The 20,306-nt window shown below is 43.7% G+C and overlaps 1 protein-coding gene across 1 annotated transcript; it reads right to left on the reverse strand.

The window, feature by feature from the left end:
- Nucleotides 1-31: 31 nt before the first annotated feature.
- On the reverse strand, nt 32-14,427 carry LOC123449907 (hydroxymethylglutaryl-CoA synthase-like). The gene is made up of 17 exons (XM_045127270.1): nt 14,316-14,427; nt 14,090-14,198; nt 8,964-9,070; nt 8,337-8,469; nt 7,964-8,107; nt 7,552-7,710; nt 7,343-7,416; nt 7,185-7,260; nt 7,034-7,089; nt 6,852-6,939; nt 6,619-6,759; nt 6,376-6,525; nt 6,102-6,277; nt 2,350-2,588; nt 734-1,638; nt 469-539; nt 32-376 (listed from the first exon to the last, which is right to left on the reverse strand). The coding sequence occupies exons 2-15, from the start codon at nt 14,162-14,164 to the stop codon at nt 743-745; spliced, it is 2,514 nt and encodes an 837-aa protein (XP_044983205.1). The 5' UTR covers nt 14,165-14,198; nt 14,316-14,427; the 3' UTR covers nt 32-376; nt 469-539; nt 734-742.
- Nucleotides 14,428-20,306: the final 5,879 nt, after the last annotated feature.

Below are 20,306 nucleotides of genomic sequence, written 5' to 3' on the forward strand. Positions count from 1 at the left end.
CACATCACTGTTGCGCGACCATACATAGTGGTTTGAATCCAAAAACATTTTAAGTGCCTGCACTACATAAAATGTTTCAATCTGTAATCATAGCCCAGCGCAAGAGTTTAAAATGACAGACATTGCATCTGGTAGTCATAGCCAGAACATGTTTCAATCTGTAATCATAGCCCAGCGCAAGAGTTTAAAATGACAGACATTGCATCTGGTAGTCATAGCCAGAACTAGTAGCACTTAATGAGAATATAACCCCTATTTCCCCTGGGGCGGCAGCATCCAACATTTACATTTCTCCCACTGATATCTAGAGGAACCATGACCAGCGGAAGTTTCTCCTGGTCTTCGTCTCAAACAGGGCAGGACCAAAGTGAAAAATCTGCAAAATCAGACAGTCTATCAGATAACGAAAATGTGACCAGTTCACATTCCAAAGCGTAAGCGTTGAGCAAGTATACGAAAGAGCGGTACCTTCATCATGTGCTGAAGTTAAACATGCATCCAAATGGTAAGTCCAGACATTGTCAATCACAAGATAGGAGCTGCAGAAATAGGACAAGCACAAATTTAGACGCAGATGTACGAATACAATTTCAAAAGAGCCAGAAATGCTCTATGCTAAGCACTTTGGAAACTGTACGTGAACCAACTATGAATAAATAACAAGTGTAGAAGGAGCACAGGATGTGGGGCACATGCAAATTCAGTTATATTTAGACATCAGATTTTAACTTACATTTCTACGTCAGGAGGAATTGACCAGTTTTGGATGACCCGTTTTCTTGTCGATCTCCACTCTTAGGCCTAACTCTGCGACCTCTGGAGTTAGAATAGGTTCTTGCATCTGTAGCTCAGATACCTCCTTCTGATTTTCCTCGTTTTCTTCAAGCAAATACTTCACAGCTAGCAGACCCCACTCCCTCAAGTATGCATTTCCTTCATCAATGACACACTGCTGCAACAGTAACATAATCCCATTCAGCTGTCTAACCTCATCCTGCACCTGTTTCCTTCCTTGCAAGCAATTGGCAATGACAGCCACTAAATCTCTCCTGTAACCATTGTATGGGCAGACCTTTGCAGTTGCAAGGGCTTGCTGTTGATCTCCTTGTTCCTTTGCCATCGCTTTCCTGATTGTACTTGGGGGCTCAAGCTCACCTAGGTATTTTAAGAGGCGTTTTACAAGACCAGCCTGCAACAGTGAGTCAACAGGTGATTCAGTGCCCGATGAAGAGGGGTCGGCCTGCAACAACGAGTCAACAGGTGCTTCGGTCTCCGACGAAGAGGGGTCCCAAGCACATATGTCCTTCAAGAGCACTAATGAATATCCAAGGACATCAATTGTAGGGCAACCAGTTGGAAGAGCAGAGCTACCTCGGCAAGTAAAATCCACGGTCTCAGCAGCATGCTTCTGTATATTGAAAACATGTAGAGCGAAACTGTTCGAGATACTAACTTCTTCAGGTCGTTCAGTCAAACACTTTGACAATGTACCCATAAGAAATGCATGGTTAGCACTGAACCCATTTCCAGATTCACTACCATCAGTTGAATCTAGGGCTGCAAACAAGGCTTCAAACTTCTCCTCTTCAACACAGATTTTGAAGAGAAGCCACTCCAACCATTCTTCCTTATGCCCCACTGCATTTCATAATTTATATTAGCATCATGTGAAGTAACCAGGGAGAAAATGGGAGAATCAAATGAATTAACCAGAGAACAATATGTGACCGACTACATCCTAAGAATTATATATAAAAGAAAAACTAACCATAACATTCGATAAGTCACAGATAAGCAAAAAATGCCTTCAATAAGTCAGATTTGGTTCTCTGATAGTATCTCAAATGTATGCTCAGACTAATACTTCAGCAACATATCAAGCATATGATACCACATTTTTTTTCTTGCTAAGAAATTGCAACAGGTCGAGCAGTCATGCTAACATGCTTCAGAAAGATGAACCAAACGAACAGATGATATAAACCTAAGTTGTCCGAAACCGTTTCACTGAATAGCAAATAACCATATTCTAACTGTGAACTCACTACAAACAATGAGCAAAGCTGAGTCCAAGGTTGGTTAAAATTTCTTGGCAATGTCACAGAAGCATTGAATATCTGACATCCAATTGGTCCAAATTCCTGTCTACAGTTGCTGATCTATATTCAATACTTTGCCAAATCTTCCAATTGCTGAAATAATAATCTACAGAGTATGATAATCCTAACACGGATTCATAAAAACAAACAGCTTAAGCAACCCATACTTGTATATCTGTCAAGCAAATGCAGCAGCTATGAAACAGTTGCACATCTAGGCATCTAGCAGCAGACATGGGTGAACGCTTACATCGGGAGGCGGTGGTGACGAGTTCGACGAGCACCGGCAGCCCGACGTCCTCATGGCACAGCTCCTCGACCCTCCCGCGGCCGCCGTCGCCGGAGCAGCAGGTGTCGAGCACCATGCAGAGCGGGTCGAGGACGTCGGCGTCCCGGACCCTCGCGAAGTCCCGCAGCGCCCCGGGGAAGAGCGCGTCCCAGACGGCCTCGCGGTGCCGGTCCCCGCCGAGCGCGGCGTTCCCCAGGGCCTGCAGCGCGGCGCGCGCGAGGTCGGGGGAGAGGGAGGGGAGGGAGAGGGCGACGGAGACGACGGCCGCGGGGCCAGAGAGGAGCACGAAGGTGCCCTGGTTGAGCGCGTCGCCGGCTACGAGGTTGCGGAGGAGGCGGAGGCGCAGGAGGAGGAGCGGCGCCGGGGAGGCCGGGAGGAGGTGGAGCGTGTCGGCGAGCGCGTCGGAGAGCGCCGCCCGGCCCTCCCGGGTCCTCGACGCCTCCAGTAACGCGCGTAGGGTCTCTTCGTCCTCGACCCCCTCGTCTCGCCACATGGTGATGGAGGATAATACGGCGGCGGCGGCGGCGGCGGCGGCGGGGTGGGGACTGGGGAAGTGGGGAGGAGGGCTTCAGGCTGGAAGGTAGCAGAGGGTCTGGTCGAGTCGGTTCGTTTCAGGCACCTTAATTAACCCAACACGGCAACTTTTTATTTTTTACTCCCCCCGTTTTAAAATATAAGACTTTTTAAAGATTACTAGAAGACTACATACCAAGCAAAATGAGTGAATCTACATTCTAAAATATGTCTATGTACATCCGTATGTAGTTCATAGTGCAATATCTAAAAAGTCTTATATTTAGGAACGGAGGGAGTATTTTACTTCAGCAACTTTTATTTCGAATAGTAATACATTTTCCGTCGATTACGAAGACGTTTATAGCGACGTTGTCAATCTTAAGATGATGTATCGGCTTAGTCTTTTGAAGGTGTTTATATGAATAAGGCGTGCGTGAGCGCGTGTTTTCGTAAGGATGAATGTATGTGTGTATGTATGAACACATGTGTCTCTATTGTGTTCAAGTTTTTTTCCCAACAATTGCTAGTCGCCACCATCTCGACACCCGATCAAAGGATTAAGAATGAATTATGGGAAATTCTATTTAGAAGCGTCGCATGATGGACATTCCGTGCAGCGGCTTGCATCCTTTCTTCTCATGCATGCATGCATGCATGCATGCAATGATGTCATGAGATTTTTTTAAATGATCGGAATTCAAAAACTTTTATCTCTTAAACCGTTAATTCGATCGATGATTCGTTTTCGTCATTGACTTTGTTTCGATAAAAGCTTCAAAACTAGATCCCATGTCGACATGTTTTGACAACTTTTTTTTTTGCTCGTAGTTACCACATTTGCTGTACTTGCTTGTCATATTAGTAAGTACTTACTTGTCTGATAAAAATAACTTAATCTTCAAAAAATTTGGAAACTGCGTATAAATATGACATCTAGACATAATCAAAATGGCAAGCACAAATAATTTTTTTAGGCGATTACGCGCAAAAATATGACAACTCAACATATTTAAAATCGGTGACCACAAAAAATCTTTTTTGATCATCGTTTATAAATATGATAACTGGACATAGTTAAACTAACAAACACACAAAATAGTTTTTTTTGACAAAGTTGTATGTAAATATGACAAGTTTGCATATTTAAATTGACAAACACAACCTATGACAATGCTTTTATATCATGTATAATGAAAACTGTTACATGGTTTTGTACGAAAAAACATTAAAAGTGTCAATTAAGTTATTTTTTCAGGCAAGTAAGTGGTTAATAATATGACAAGTGGGGTCAAAAAATGTGGCAAGTATGGATGAAAAAAATAGTTGACGGGACATGTCGACATGGGATCTAGTTTCGAAGAACTCGTCGAGAGAAAGTCAATGGTGAAAACGGATCATCGATTGAATTAACGGTTTTGTAGATAAAACTTTTTAAATTTCAAAATCAAAAGGAATCTTGCTGACATCATTGCATGCATGTAGCAGTTTTCATTATACATAATGATATCATTGCAGGCATGCATGCATGAGAGAGATATGTAATGGGTGATTAACAGAAGGTTTATTTTTGCATTGGAATGTGATTAAGTGAGCCGCCGCACGGCAAGACGGAGGTGTGGCGCCGCTCGCTAGCGTTGTCCATGAATTATACAATCTTCAACAAGTCGGATTGGGGAAATATATTTCAAGTCTTACAATGCCAAGTTGTACAGCTGACAAAAAGTGTTGCGCGACGATTTTGCAACATGAAAAGTGTTGCAGTTGTTCAAACCATTTGCAACGCGTCCTATGTTGCGACCACAACAAATCCATGTCGCCGCTACCCTAAGGTAGCCCTTTATCACAACATGGGCCATGTTCCAATCTCAAGATGAGCAAAACGCACAGCTAAAACGGTGGTCATGATGCAAAATCCGAGCTGAGCTCCTTCTTGTCGCCGCCGTCCACACAGGGGACCTCCCTATAGTACCACGCACCACTGTGTGCTACGAACGCAACACCCACAACCCCTCCAATTGCATCTTTTTCGTCGGTTGGCGATGGAGCGGCCACGACTTCCTTTGTGGCAACAGTGTGGGGTGGTGCCGCGGTGACACTTAGCGATCACCTCTTGTTATGGCAGCCCGATTGAGAGCACCACAGATGGCGCATTTCTTGACCTTGGCTTGGGCGGAGTGAGAGGCGGCAAGCGCATCCTCCTCGGCCTGGCGAGTGCCACGGGCGACACACACCTCCTCACCCTTGGTGGAGGTGTGTGCTCAAGCGATTGCAGGACACACACGGCTGGAGTCTAAGAGCACGACGAGTAGTGCGAAATGAAGAGGCGATCGCCAAAGATACAAATGACGAAGGGAGGTGGGTGGCATCCGGTTTTAAAAAAAAGGACAGTGGGACGGCAAATGACGGCAAAGTAAAAAAAAAAGGTTAAAATGGATGGGTTTTAGCTTTCGGATCTAGTGTGGCAGACATTTCAGACTCACCTATTCCTCCGTTCAATTGGGACCGGGAACTTCGGCTGTCCAAGCCCAAAAGAGCCCGTTGGATTGTTAAAAAGTTTTTGTACCGAACAATTCGAGCAAATAAAGTAGAAATGAATGCCCATTTTGGAGATGCCCTAAGAGCATTGGTTGATACTGGCTCTATCTGGTAGTCATATAACTTATAGCCAATCAGAAGTTAACACATACAATATTTAGTTATAATTATAATGATTAATTACTTGATTAGTACTTGACCCATCTACTCCTCTCAAAATGATTCTTGGAGCTGGCTCGTGCTTCTCTTCTCTACTTGAACTCTCAAAAGTCTGATATGCCATTCTTTATTGCTCGTCTACGGCATTCTATTGTATGTGCTCTAAGAATGCAGACCTATGACCTGACTAATTCAACTGATAAGCCAAACATGTCACCTGCCATGTTACGCACCATAAAGCTGTCCGTGTGAGTCGGCGAATTATTCATAAACGTTACAAGTTTACAACCCAGCAGAGCACGAATGTTCCACTACAGAGCCAAGAATTCTCACTGACAAGGCATTACGACAATGGCAGCTCTATCTAACTTTACAAACTTAATCTGGGCAAGCTCCACCCTTCCCTTTCCCTTCCCTACCAGATAAATAATCTAAGAGCGCTTGCGGCGCTTATTGCAGCTTCAGGCTGGCCAGAGTCAATCAATCAATGTCCATTGGTTATAGGAGTGGCGGCCGCATCGCCTTTCACGGCATAGAACCGGCGGTACATGGAGTCGACATGGGTGAGGTAGTAGGTACCCGGAACGAGCAAGCGCGTGTCCTGGCTGGTGATGAAGTCCTTGGCGCCGTAGCGGTGCTCCATCAGCTTCAGAGCCTCGACAAATTTCTTCGGTGGAACCTGCGTGCAAGATGCACAGTGAGACAGAGCCAAGTTTGAGGTTTGCAATGAGTAAGATACTCTGGTGCTAGATGGAGGTTCATGAAGGATCGACTTACCACATGCCTAGACTCCAATTTGTTGGAGATATCCAGTATGCTTGCAATATTCGATAGGCTGAACGGATGCTCGACTTCATTGATTTTTAAGGAGAACATTGTCGATGTCATGCCACTGCCGTAAGAAAACATGACGATTCTCTGGCCCACCTGGAACATTTCAAAGGAGGAAAAAAAAAAGAGGAAACTTAGTTCAACAAATATAGATCACGATAGAAGAAAATACAGTCGTGTGATTTATACCAGAGCATCATGTTTATTGTGGACAACTGATGCAAAAGCAGCATAGAGTGACGCCGTATACATGTTCCCGAGTTGCTTTGGGATCAATGTTGTTGGCTGAACCTTGGTATCATACAGGGGCTTCGCAACTTGCTGACATACCTGCATATTTTGAGGTAGCATGGATCAACTTACAATCATGAGTTATTGCGTAGAGGAGTAATTTTGTACTATAATTTAGCTCTTACTGGTACCTTCTCAAGGTCCCGACTCTGATAGCTTTCTTCGGATGACAAGCCCGAGTAGGGCTCCAATTTTTCTCTCGAGTCTTTGTCGACAATGCTATTTGACACATAAGAAATTTCAGTTAGTAAGCAAGTACTAAATAACATACAGGCACAGAGTTCCTAATACACTAGCTGTCTAGCTGACCAACCTGCAGTTTCTCAAGAAGTCATTATAGTATAAACGAGCAAAACTTTTCTGTACAAGCTGCACACGGAACAAACATGGAGAACTTGTAAATATATAAAAAAAACATACACAGGTAAATTGTATGGAGAAAATAATATGGGGTTTTATGATACCTTGTTGTATGGAGAATGAAATACAAAAGAATCTGCATCGACGATTGAAAATGGCTTCCCTTCAATCTTTTCGTACCTGAAAGATCAAAGCAATGGGATCTGGTTAAATCAGCTGGTCAACTTGATTGACCTGTTCAAGTGAGGGGATGACAACTTACCTTTTGCAAAAGGTCTTGTAGCAGGAATCCAGTGCCATGAGATAGCATGTCTGTGATAGCTTACCATCGACCACCTGCATGCAATTTTGCCATCTTGTCAAAAGGGATGTTTAAATTGGCAGATAAAGTAAATTCATTTCCAGTGTATCTCAAGCTTGCTCTGCCTAAACAGAATTTGGGTTCATAGATTTTATAGAATGGTGATGTACCGGATATTCGCTCGCAAGATCAGGCTTGTAGAAGTCATAAACATGCGCCATATGAGACCCTCTAAACTTGCTTTCAAATGAAATAGGAGCATTTGGTCCAATCAGCATTGCAATAGCAGCTGCACCGCCAGTAGGACGAGCCGGTCCTTCGGCATAAACCTGATAAGGCATCGATCTAACATGTCAGCATGAGATATACTTTTTACCATGGTCGGTAAGTAAGGATCACTATGGTTGTCAAACATCAGAAATAAGAAAACAGAATATAGAGCAGGCAATTCTGCTTGCCCTGAACATTGTGACATGAATGCATATACCCGTGGTCTAACTTCTATAAAATGCGCGATGTTTTGAACTGGTCTGCAAAATCGTGCAGTACGAGACAGGATACTGGAAAAGAAGCATCACATACCGCACTGTCTGTGCAAACAACAAGTCCATAACGTCCATCCCAAGAGTTGCTCTCGACCCAATTAACACAATTAAACAAAGCAGCTGTTCCACCATAGCATGCATTTGAGGAATCAACTCCTTCAATATCAGTATTACCACATTCCTGCAATTAAAGAAAATTGTTACAAAAAGAACATCACCAACAGGAATTGTCTGGTGGCAAGTTGAAGTACTAGTACTACAAAAATCTCAAAATAATGCCTAAGAGTTATGAGACATAAAATACAGTTGCTTTATTTTTGTTATATATGTTAGGTGCGCTAGACCAAAATACACCAAGAAACAAAAAAGTAATAGAAGATATTAGCATGTTTTTGCTGAAAGGAACAAACCTCAAATATTTGCATCAACCATGTCTTTATAGACTTGCTCTTGTCTATTACAGTTTCACTGCCAACTTCCAAACGTCCAATGCACTTTGGATCGATGTTATAATTTTTCAGGAGGGACTTCACCACTGTCAAGCTGAGAAAAAAATCTTAATCAGATGAGATAAACATAACTAAAAAGGCAAACAAGACATTGTTCATACGTTTAAAACATAAAATGGTTCACGTCTGGACATTCAAAACGTTATACTTTTGGAGTTCAGAGACAAATATAAGGCATCCCGAAGGGCACTACACTGGGCTGTTATATTCACATCCATCTATATTGTACTTTTCCTCTAACATCATCGGTGGTCATTAGAGCACTGGTGTCAAATAGTATAGCTTAAAACAAGCATGTCACATGTCATAGTTTTCTATTTAGATTCTAAAATTGGCTCTCATCATCATAGGTTGCACAAATTGGTTGATGTTAACTATATATATGGCTCCTCACATTTCAAACAATGATCTCCGGGAGGTAATAACAGATACGGAGGAGAATAAGTCCTTTCGTGGAATAAGTGCTTTCGAGGAAAAGACAGAGAAAGATAGCAAATGGGAGTACTTTGTACTCAGGAATAATCATACCTCATTGAAATGACATCCTCCACTTCAGTGCAAAATGCCATGCTATCCTGCCCAAGCCCAATGGTGTACTTCCCTTTGCTCACACCATCATGAGTTTCCAACTCTTCCTGCAACCATCATCATGTAAGATTTCCAGCTAGTGAAGGAACTTCTTCTTGGAAAATAGTAGAGAGTATGAAATAAAGCATTTATCTGCAAGTGGGATCAACAAAAACAAGAATGAAGAGATACTGCAAGAGATCTTGTAAGTTTTCCAAATGAAAACCGTACAAGTCTTAAGGCACCATTGGGTAGTGATGGGCTGCTGTAGAGTGGCCTGTAAATTCCTTATTTGACTTAATTCACAGATTCTTTTCTGGTCAACAGAATCTTATAAAAGAAGACAGATCAGTACTTTGACAGAATAATTCTCCAAGAGGACGATGACATTTAAAGCTTGAACATACTGATCTCTTAGTTCCAAGACAGCACTGTATATTTCAGAACACCTTCCGTTATGTAACACAAAAAAAGTTCAGACATATCGCTGACATCAACAAATCATCATTCTTTTAGTTGGGAAGATATGTATCCTTTGGTTTCTGTCCGTAAGCTGGTGAGGGAGGCTTCTGATCATAATCCCTTGCTGTTATCCACTGGAATGGAGGTGAGAAATGCTCCGGGGCAGAGAGAATTTAGATTTGAGCTTTCTTGGCTTAAGAATGAGGAATTCTTTCCTAAGGCCAAGAGCATCTGGGATCAAGCTGTTAGGGCAGATGATCCTATTGATATTCTCAATATTAAATTGAAGCGTATCAAGAAATATTTTAAAGGGTAGGGATCAAACAGATTTGGTCATAGTAGGAAAAGAAAAGATGAGATTAAGAAAGAATTGGAAGAGATTGAAAAGATGGAAGAGATTGGACCTTTGGATCCTGAGGTTTATGAGAAAAGAACTGTATTATATGCGGAGTATAATGAGATTCTTTATAATGATGAGATCTTTTGGCTCCAGCAATCTAATGAGAGATGGTTGTTAAAAGGAGATCATAATACAGCTTTTTTTCATAGAGTGGCTAATGGTAGAAAGAGGAAAAATACTATACATTCTCTTGTTAATGGAGATGTGGTGATTGAGGGGACGCAAAACCTACTGAGACATGCAACAGACTTTTACAAAGAGTTGTTTGGTCCTGCGAATGGAAACATGTTCCACCTGGATCCTAATACTTGGTCCAGTGGGGAAAAAATTAGTATGGAAGATGATGAGTTTATCACTGGTAAATTTACGGAGGAGGAGGTAAAGAAAGCCTTATTTTCTATGGAAAGTAATAAAGCTCCAGGCCCAGATAATATACCTGTTGAATTTTATAAACACTGTTGGGAATTTGTTAAGAAAGATCTGATGAGACTGTTTGATGCGTTTCATAATAATTCGTTGGATGTGGCTCGTTTGAACTATGGGGTGATCACTCTGCTTCCTAAGCTGGATGGAGCTAAAAAGATCCAACAATACAGACCTATTTGTCTGCTTCGTTGCCCGTATAAGCTGATTACTAAGGTTCTAAATGACAGGGTGGCTCTATACTCTGATGTGCTCATTAGTAGACATCAAAATGCTTTTATTAAACATAGAAATATTATGGGTGGTATCCTTACCTTACATGAGATTTTACATCATACTCAGAGGAAGAAAAGATGTGGTGTAGTTCTAAAACTGGATTTTGAAAAAGCTTACGATAAGATTAACTGGGAGTTCCTTTTGGAGTGTCACAAGAACAGGGGTTTTGGAGAAACTTGGTGTGGTTGGATTAAAAAAATCCTATATGATGGCACGGTATGTATCAAGTTGAATAATGAGAAAGGCCCATACTTCCAAAGTCATAAAGGGGTCAGACAAGGTGACCCTTTCTCCCCCTTCTTATTCAATATTGTTGTGGAGGCCCTCTCTAAGATGGTGAGAAATGCTCAGAAGGAGAAACTGTTTACAGGTTTGGCCTCTGATCTTGTTGAAGATGGTGTGGCTATTCTGCAGTATGCAGATGATACTGTTATATGTTTTGAGCATGACATCACTGCTGCTCTTAATATGAAACTCTTGTTATATATTTTTGAGATGATGTCAGGTTTGAAAATCAATTTTGAGAAAAGTGAGGTGTTCTGTGTGGGTGGTGATGACATTATTATAAATACTTATGCTTGACATGTTTAACTGTCAGATAGGTCATTTCCCTATGAAATATTTAGGAGTTCCTGTAAGTGGTTCTAGTCTCAGGAGTGTTGACTGGATGTTTTTAGATGAGAAATTTCGTAAATGTTGTGAAGCCTGGATTGGGAATGCTGCATCTTCTGGGGGCAGGTTGATCCTGATGAACTCATCCTTAACTAGCATAGTGTATTACTATATGGCTATGTTTATGCTTCCTAAGATGGTCATATATAAACTTGATAAGCACAGGAAGAAATTCTTTTGGCGGGAATCTGAAGGTAACAAAAGATATCATCTTGTTAGGTGGGACCGTATCTGTAGGTCCAAGAAAAAAGGGGGCCTGGGGGTGAAAAACTTACATAAGCAGAATGTGAGCTTGTTAGTCAAATGGTGGTGGAAGTTGGAGACACGACAAGGGTTGTGGCAAGATGTGATTAGGGCTAAGTACTTTAGGAGAGTTGATGTGACATCTATCTCCAGTAAGTTTTCTGATTCCCCTATTTGGAAGGCTATTATGAAAGTGAAGCCGCAATATATGGCTGGTAGAGAGGTGATTTTGAGATCTGGTAATATGACTAGATTGTGGCATGACTCGGTGAATGATACTCCTCCTTTGAAAAGTTTGTATTCGGAACTGTTTTATATATGTAATAATCAGGATATTACCGTGAGGGATTTTAAAGCCTGGGAGGGTGGTGATATGTTTAGGAGACAACTGACGCCTATTCTAGCGGGTCAATTGGCAGAACTGAATGCGGTGGTGGATCAATGGGTTTTATGTGATGATCCGGACCAGATTAGATGGAAGTTTGGAAAAAGGTTTTCTACTAAATCTATATATGAGCATTTGGAGAAAAATATTGTTGGTTGTGATTTTCGCTGGATCTGGAGTGCAAAATTGCCTCTTAAGATTCAAATTTTCCTATGGCAGTTGTTTCAGGATGCTATTCTCACGCGAGATGTGATGAATAGGAGGAAATGGAAAGGTAACCCTAGATGTTCTTTTTGCTCAGAAAGGGAGACTTCACAGCATTTGTGTTTCTCCTGTCCTGTGGCTAGAGTGGTTTGGAGAACAGTGGGGTGTATGCTGGGGACTAGTAATGGCCCTGATAATTTGTGGCAATTTTACGCTTGGTGTTTTGCATATATGCCTAATGGTGCCAGGTTTTATACTTTTGGTTTAGCTGCGATTTGCTGGGCATTGTGGAACTGCGCAATAGTGCGACGTTTGAGAGGAAAAAGTTGGGGTCTCCTTTTGATGTGGTCTATTCTACTTGTGGATTCCTGACGTATTGGACAGGACTCCTTACAGGGGAAGATAAACTGGTGATGGAGAGGGGCGCGAAGATGCTGAAGATGAACGCGTCAAATATGCTGAGGATATGTGCGGCCCCAGAGGATGGTTGCTGATGGTTGGAGTTGCTGGCACTTAGTGCTTCTGGTTGATGGCCTCCCCTGTGTGGAGTAATCTCAGGCGTGGACCTGTGTAATATACTATTTGCAACTTTTCTCTTTAAACTTGGTAGTTGTTCTGTGCGTGTTATGGGTGTTCTTGGGTTTTTGCCCTACGATAGGCTGCTCGATGACGAGTGTCTATGTGTAGGTTTCCCAAGAATGCTCTGAACTCGCACCCCTTTTTCTGGTTTCCTTTTTTGCACAAACAGGACTTGTATTTCCGTTATGTGAGTAATGGAAAAGGGGTTGCCCGGTTCAAAAAAAACAAATCATCATTCTTACTCACTTGTTAGGGTCAACCTTGTCCAACCGCTGCCTAAATAATATATACGATACTAATATATAAGAAGCCTTCCTTTTCAAAACACATTTTCTACTGCCAAAAGGATGGGCAGATCCACGTGGACAGCGACGCTTCATTCCGAATTCGATGACCCCATGGGCACGGGAGATCAGCTCGGTTCACAAGCCCACGAAAGGAAAGAGACAGTTTGAGAGGCATCAACATCAGCATCAGCTGATTAACTATCCACACAGACTTAATCAAAGTATCAAACAGATGACTTTGGGTCCTACTGCTCCCAGCAGGCTCTTTCAGCTGGCATGTTCTAGGTCTTGGCATATTAATTTTCCTTTCCACAAAGTGTGCCAACACTCCTCGTGTACGCAATTACGTCTCTTCGGAATCATTCACACTCTGGAAGCACCCTACATGTTTCCTTCCACTAGTATCAATAACTAGTGCTACCAGCTGGAATTGCACTATTAATCGTAGACAGTGCCAAGATTAATTGGTAGTAACTGCTTGAGTTAACATTCTAGTACTACCTGATAACCCCCCATGGCCTTTATCCCTGCCACACATACACAGCTAGAATTATTTTGTAGTTTTAGCAGAAGAAGAGTAATTAGCAGAATCGATAATCGTCTATGTTAGTCCCTCCGTAAAGAAATATAAGAGTGTTTAGATCACAGAAATAGTTATGTAAACGCTCTTATATTTCTTCGCAGAGGGGGTAGTGATTAATGAATAGCAGTGGTGTTCTCTGAATCTGGCCAGCCGTAGAACAGGCTGCATGGTGGCTTGTCGCAACGGATAATATTCAGATAACCTTGGCCTATTGTCTCAGCCTGAATGTGCTCGGCCTGCATCGCAACTGTGAACACAGGCAACTCTGCTCTGTTGTGCACAAGGCAGCCCCAAGAAAGAGAAACTCCTGGCCGGCTGGCCGCGGTGAACAACTACGTATAACGGCAGGAAAAACAAAGGATAGAAACCACCAACCACACACAAAGAGCGTGCGTGCTCCTTGACTGGCAGTAGTATCCTTTTTTTGTTGTTGTTGTCACAGTGTTTCAGGCAAACAGCTAGCGAAACGCGCAAGTCTCTGCTTGTGTAATGAGATTCAGAGAGACGTAGAGAGAGAGAGAGGGAGGGAGGGGGGGAAGTAGATGGCGATGAGGTGTGTGAACGAAGTGTAACCTGGTGGACGCAGTTGGGCGGGAAGTAGATGTCCATGGCGAGGATGCCCACGTCCCTGACCCTCTCCGCCGCCATCTTCCTCCTCTCCTCTGCGGATTCCAAACTCGAGCTGCAGCCCCGAGAGGAGGCCGGAACAAGAAACAGAAACAAGCATGAGACGGCCGGGTCGCAATCTCTCCCGGATCAGACCGAACCGTGGGGTGGGGGCGGCGGCGGTGCAGTGTACCGGTGAGGGAAGAAGACGGAGAAGGAGCGCCAGGTCGGAGACGGCCGGGACTGGTGAGCGGATCGCGGGGAGGGATGCGGGACTCGACCCGACCAGCCGCGCCGTATATATACGCTGCTCGCCGCTGGGCGTTTTTCCTTTTTTTTCCTTGGGCTCGGGGGGTGGTAACGGGCGGTAGGTGGCCGTGGTAACTGCGGGGCGGGGTGGCCTCGGTAGTATCGACCGGCTGGCGCATCCGGGCGGGCACGTGGGCGTCGCCCGATTCTCATCGTGCGCCTCTCGCGCACAAGGACGAGGCGGTCGTGGCGAGTCCTGCTGCGCTGCCGGCTTTGGCTGCTAGTGGCGAGTCCGGTCCTCGTGGAATTTCCCGTGTCCACCAGTGCCGTGCCAGGCACCGCACATCGATCGGATCCGGAGAGACGCCGGGTGGCAGCTTGTCACCTTCGAGGCTGTGCCACGTTTATATACACGTGCATACATTTATTCTTATAAACGTATATTTTTATATATTTATTTTTATAAACACCTTTAAAAGATCGAGTCAATATATTATCTAGATATTTACTACTACCTTTCTTCTCTATACCAAAATAAGACACGTTCTTTTGGTTCGGTTACAACTTACAAGTTTCCTTCCTTTCTTAAGAAATCCAAAGCAAGTCGAGGAATTTTAGTGGACGCGTCATATTTACAGCCTCCAAAACCCTTCTGAAGTGCATGCATCCCATAAACTCTTTGCAAGCACCAAGGCATCATAATTCAAACTCGATGGCCCATCCGTCCCATCCTAAGCACAGGGATTCTTTTTTCTGCCGGGGTTCACTCAGGCCTCGTTTGGTTAAAAGGGATTGGGGAGGATTTGAGAGGAAAATCCCCGGGGGGCCCAGAAACCGCACAGATCCTCGCGCGTCCATTTGGTAGGAGGGGTTTGCTTAGCCTAATCCCCTCCGTTTCCCTTCAATCCCTTCCTATCCATGTGTTTCAAAACCCTCCTCGGGGGACTAGTGGAAGCAAAACGCCGGGGATTTGAGAGGATTGGGTGAAACAAAGGGATTCACCCAATCCACTGAAATCCCTTCCTCTCAAAACCTCCCCAATCCCCCTTAACCAAACGAGGCCTCAAGGAGGACCCGATCAATCGAACGCGGAAATGGGTCAAGGATACTTCAAATCTACAAAAGATCCATCAAGAAGGAGGCCCCGAACGCGAAATGGATCAACCTTGCATGGCTCGTACAAAAGGGATGCAAACGATGCAATCTCTTGTCGTACCAATTCTAGTGTTTGATTAGGATACAAACAAGCATCTTCACTCTAAATTAAACAAGAAATATAAGACAGCTCCGGTCAGAGCATCTTTAACAGCCGCGCAACTGTCGCGCGCGTTAAAAATATTTTCAACGTCGAAATAGCGGCTTTTAGCGTGCAGGAGAGTACTGACTCCAGCGGCCGCAGCAAAATATAGCGCGCGCGAGCCGCTTCAACAGGCACGCTAAACTACAGCGTGCGTGAGCAACCAACGCTTGTAACATATTCATTTTTTGACAATATGATGATATTTGAAACATCAAAACAAGACATATCATAGTTTAAATCACCCAATCAAATCCATCATGATATAAAAAATTCAAAGCCATGACACATCACATCTCATCATCCAACCAAATTCAAAATCACCTAACCTAGTTCATGACATAAAAATTCACACAAACAAATGGCACATCAACAATTATGTCACATTCCCCTCATCTTCATCCTCCTCTTCCTCCGATTCTTCTTCCTCGTCCGACGACATTTCTTCCTCCTCTTCCTCCGATTCTTCTTCCTCATCCGACGACATTTCTTCCTCCTCTTCTTCATCGTCGCGCGTTGCATCATCATGGAGAGCTCGGAAGGTGTTGGCAAGATCTTCAACGGCATCATGCGAACGTACGTGAGACACACTGGAATACATGCGTCCACCCATGTCTTCAGGAGGTGCTCTCATGCCTCCCATGTCATCCGGAGGTGCTCCCATGCCTCCCATGTTACTCGGAGGTGCTCCCATGCCTCCCATGAGAGACGCAAAAATCATGCCTCCCATGCCCCCCATGGTAGCTCCGAAGCCACCCATGCCTCCCATGGCACACATGCCTGCCATGCCTCCCACCCATGTCTCCCATGCCTCCCATGCCTCTCATACCTCCCGTGCCACACATGTCTTTCATGGTAGCTTCGAAGCCACCCATGCCTCTCATGGCACACATGCCTCCCATGCCTCCCATCCATGTCTCCCATGCCTCCCATGCCTCTCATACCTCCCGTGCCACACATGTCTTCCATGGTAGCTTCGAAGCCACCCATGCCATCCATGCCTCTCATGCCTCTTTTTTGGACCAAGACTTCTTGACGAGCAAGATTGACGTACTCCTTTTGCTTCTCATTGAGGGTAGATGTGTCCATGAAGATCAATGATTTCTCCCATTCTAACAATCTAGTTCGCTCTTCCATGGCCAATTTCTTCTCCTTCAATGCCACCTTCCTCTCCTCGGCCGCCACCCTCCTTTCCTCGGGTGCCAACCTCCTAACCTCGACCGCCGCATCTTGGTTCCTTGCCATCTTCCTCACCTCGTTACCTTCCTTCCTTGCGTTCACAATAGCTTCCATAGCAATTGTTAGCTCATCATCTCCTTTCCTCTTCTTCTTTTCCTTTGCGTCTTTCTTGCCTCCATTTGGTCTTTTTGGCTTGGAGTAGGCAACCGTGTTCAGTGTAGGGATTCTTTTGCCGTCATCACTTGATGCCTCCGCCTCATCATCATCCAAATCAATACTTCTCTTGTGTTTGTTGGTCTCCTCATTGACACCTTCATGGGGCTTCCATTTCTCATCATCCTTCAAGTCCTCATAGCAATGGGGCAGGGTAAATGGCCTCCCTTTCTTCATCTTGCTTTCTTGGTCTTCTTCTCCTCTCCTTGAAATAAGTTTTGTGCAATAGTGAGCTACAAACAAAAGAACAAGTTAGCACTTGAAACACCAAAGAAAAAGCATGAACAAAGAAGAAGCATGAACATGGAGGAATCACGAAAGATATGGCACTTACCCTATCTCTATCATTAGTGTCACTTGGGTTTAACGTGTCAACCAGCTTAAGTGCGGCCGCCCACTTTTGACAATCTCAGTTGATTATCGACCCCCGAGAACGGAGAGATCTTTCCGTGCAGTCAATTCCACTTTTGTTGTGCAAACCGAAGTGCTCGTTCATCCGGATTCAATATGCTTCTCTACTTTGGCCCCTCCAATGGCGCCATCTCTACACTTGCAACCATGTATTGCATAGCAAGACGTCTTCGTCCATGGTGTAGTTGCCCGCTCTTCCTTTCAGTACACCGACGATACCCTCACCATCCTCGTCCACCTTGATCATCAAAATGCACCTCATTGGTTTGAGACCAATGAGAGTTGTTGGAGCCAACACCCATAGTTGACATATATGGCTCATCATTGAAACTACAAAGTATGTACAACAAAACAAATAAGCTATCCATATGTATCCATTCAAAAAACAACATCGAAAAAAGTGGGCGAAATTTTACCTTGGGGGCATTTCATCGAACACATTGTGTGCATCATCCGTCGACGCGTCAAGCGAGCTTGCCGGCGCTTCGGTCGCCGCCGCATCCTTCGCACACCATACAAGTCTCTTCTTCGACCGTCTAGAGGAGCCATACGTCCCCTTGTTCTTCTTCCCGGACACCTTGCCCTTCTTCGCCATCGTCGCATTTGGGAGCTTCAAGAAAGGGACACGTGGCTTCACGGTGGGCGTCAGCGCCCCGCCACCCGCTGCAGAGGTCGTCCGTGGCGCCATGAAGAGGCCACGCGCGAGGCCGGTGGTTAGAGGAGCACCGGCGAAGGCGAAGCCAGAGCTCCCCGCACTAGGGTTTCGCCGGCGGCGACGAGGTCGTGGGCGTAGGGGGTGAGGGGGATGTCGGTGCGGCCGTCCATCGGGCGAATCCGTTGCCGGCGAGGCGGGCAGGGCGCGGACGGAGCGAAAACGATGAGGTAGGAGAAGGTGCGGTGCGGGCGCTCGAGTGTGCAGCGCGCGGGAGCGGGTGCACGAAATAAGCGGCGTGCGATGCCGTTTCGTCCCGCGCGCTGAACCACTTATGTCGCGCGCACGATTTTTACGCCTTCGCTCAAGCTCCCGAAGTGGTTGCCCGCGCGCAAAAAACGTTAATTTTCTAACGCGATGCTTATATAGCGTGGCTGTTGTAGATACTCTTAATAAAACATACAGTTTGAGTTACGCCTTCATAGATTTTTCGCACCCTACCAATTGCTTCTGACATGAGTTGTTTTTATTTAGCTTGCTGACAACCTAGTACTTCGCGACGATTACTCATCTTGTACGGTTGCTTTCGTCCGGATACGGTATTGCGGGAACTTCTACCCAATACCTATCCACACACGCCAAAACAAGCAACAATGCCAAAAGGAGGCAAACAGGCGATTTCTATGAGACTATACCATTGTGTAACAAGTCTTGTTGAAAAATACTTCCTCCGTCTCGAAATTCTTGTCTTAAGTTTGTTTAGAAATTTCTAAACAAACTTAAGACCAGAATTTTGGAACGGGAGAAGCAGCATGCAATATATATATATATATATATATATATATATATATATATATATATATATATATATATATATATCGTAGAGGAAAAAAGGGCCCAGCCCTAGATTGGTAGGAACACGGGAGGAGAAACACTACCAAATACGGCAAAAAGCACATGGACGAAAAGCAACCATGACGGCGAGCAGGAACCCGGGCCGCCAGTTAGCTTCTCCTTTTATAATTATGCTCTCATAACTCTATCATGAGGCAAAATGATTCTTATTAGTATATCTTATTCTTCGATATTTACCGCACTTGTAACACCTAAGAGTAGTAATGTATTAACATCCTCAGAGTATTGTATCTCTCCGTCCCAAAATAAGTGACTTAAAAATGACTTAATTTTATATTAAAGTTAATGCAAAGTTAAGTCACTTTTGAATCACTTATTTTGAGACGCTGGAAGTACGAGCTATCTTTATTCAGTCCGCGTGCAATATAGTGTGCAATATAGTACTCTGATACATCCAAGCCATCTTTTCTCCCCTAATAATAATAATAAAGCACGCACTGCTTCTGGCGTCCGTCGTGGCATTTTTGCAAAAACACCCTTGTAGTTTCATCTAATTAACCCGTGGTACGTTTGTAAGTGAGGCTGAACCGTTTTTCACATTTTACACAAACCCCCCTTACTTTCGTGCTAAATAACCCGCAGTCCAAATTATATTCAGAACGAATCGTTTTTTAAATTTTTTACATACACCCCTCACATATGCGTTAATAACCTCGAAGTCCATTCAGAATAAATATGTATTTTCAAATAACAATATCTTTTAAACCGTAAATCTAATTTAAACATGTTATATATGAAACTTGATTAGAAAAATGTGTAGAGTTTGAATATGTTGTTATTTTACATATTAAATATTAAAAAAAAAACTATTTAAGATACAATGCTAATCAATATTTGTCTTTATTTCGTACCGACTATTTGTATTGTAACATGTTAACTTAAGCATTAATATTTGGGAAATGTTATAATCTTTGGACATGATATACTTGCACTAGGTTCTTTCTTTGTACATATTTTATAATCTAAGACCTTACGTACGTGCCTTTTTTTGACAGTATTCACGTGCGTTTCTACCAATGGACTACATTTTTTTATTTTTTATTTTTCTTCCGTTGCAACGCACGGGCATTTGTGCTAGTATCATCCTATATAGTACTCTGATACGACCACCATATATCGTACAAAAGAAAAAAATGGCTCTATCGTACGCAGATCAATTCCGTTATGGCTTCGTAATTCGACCGTCCCGTTAAAATGCTTCTTGAACTATCTGTATTTTTCTTTTAGAAAGCAATCTTTAGCATACTTTTTTTGGGAGAACATAATAT

Source organism: Hordeum vulgare, chromosome 4H (assembly GCF_904849725.1).
Source record: "Hordeum vulgare subsp. vulgare chromosome 4H, MorexV3_pseudomolecules_assembly, whole genome shotgun sequence".
Classification (NCBI taxonomy): Eukaryota; Viridiplantae; Streptophyta; class Magnoliopsida; order Poales; family Poaceae; genus Hordeum; species Hordeum vulgare.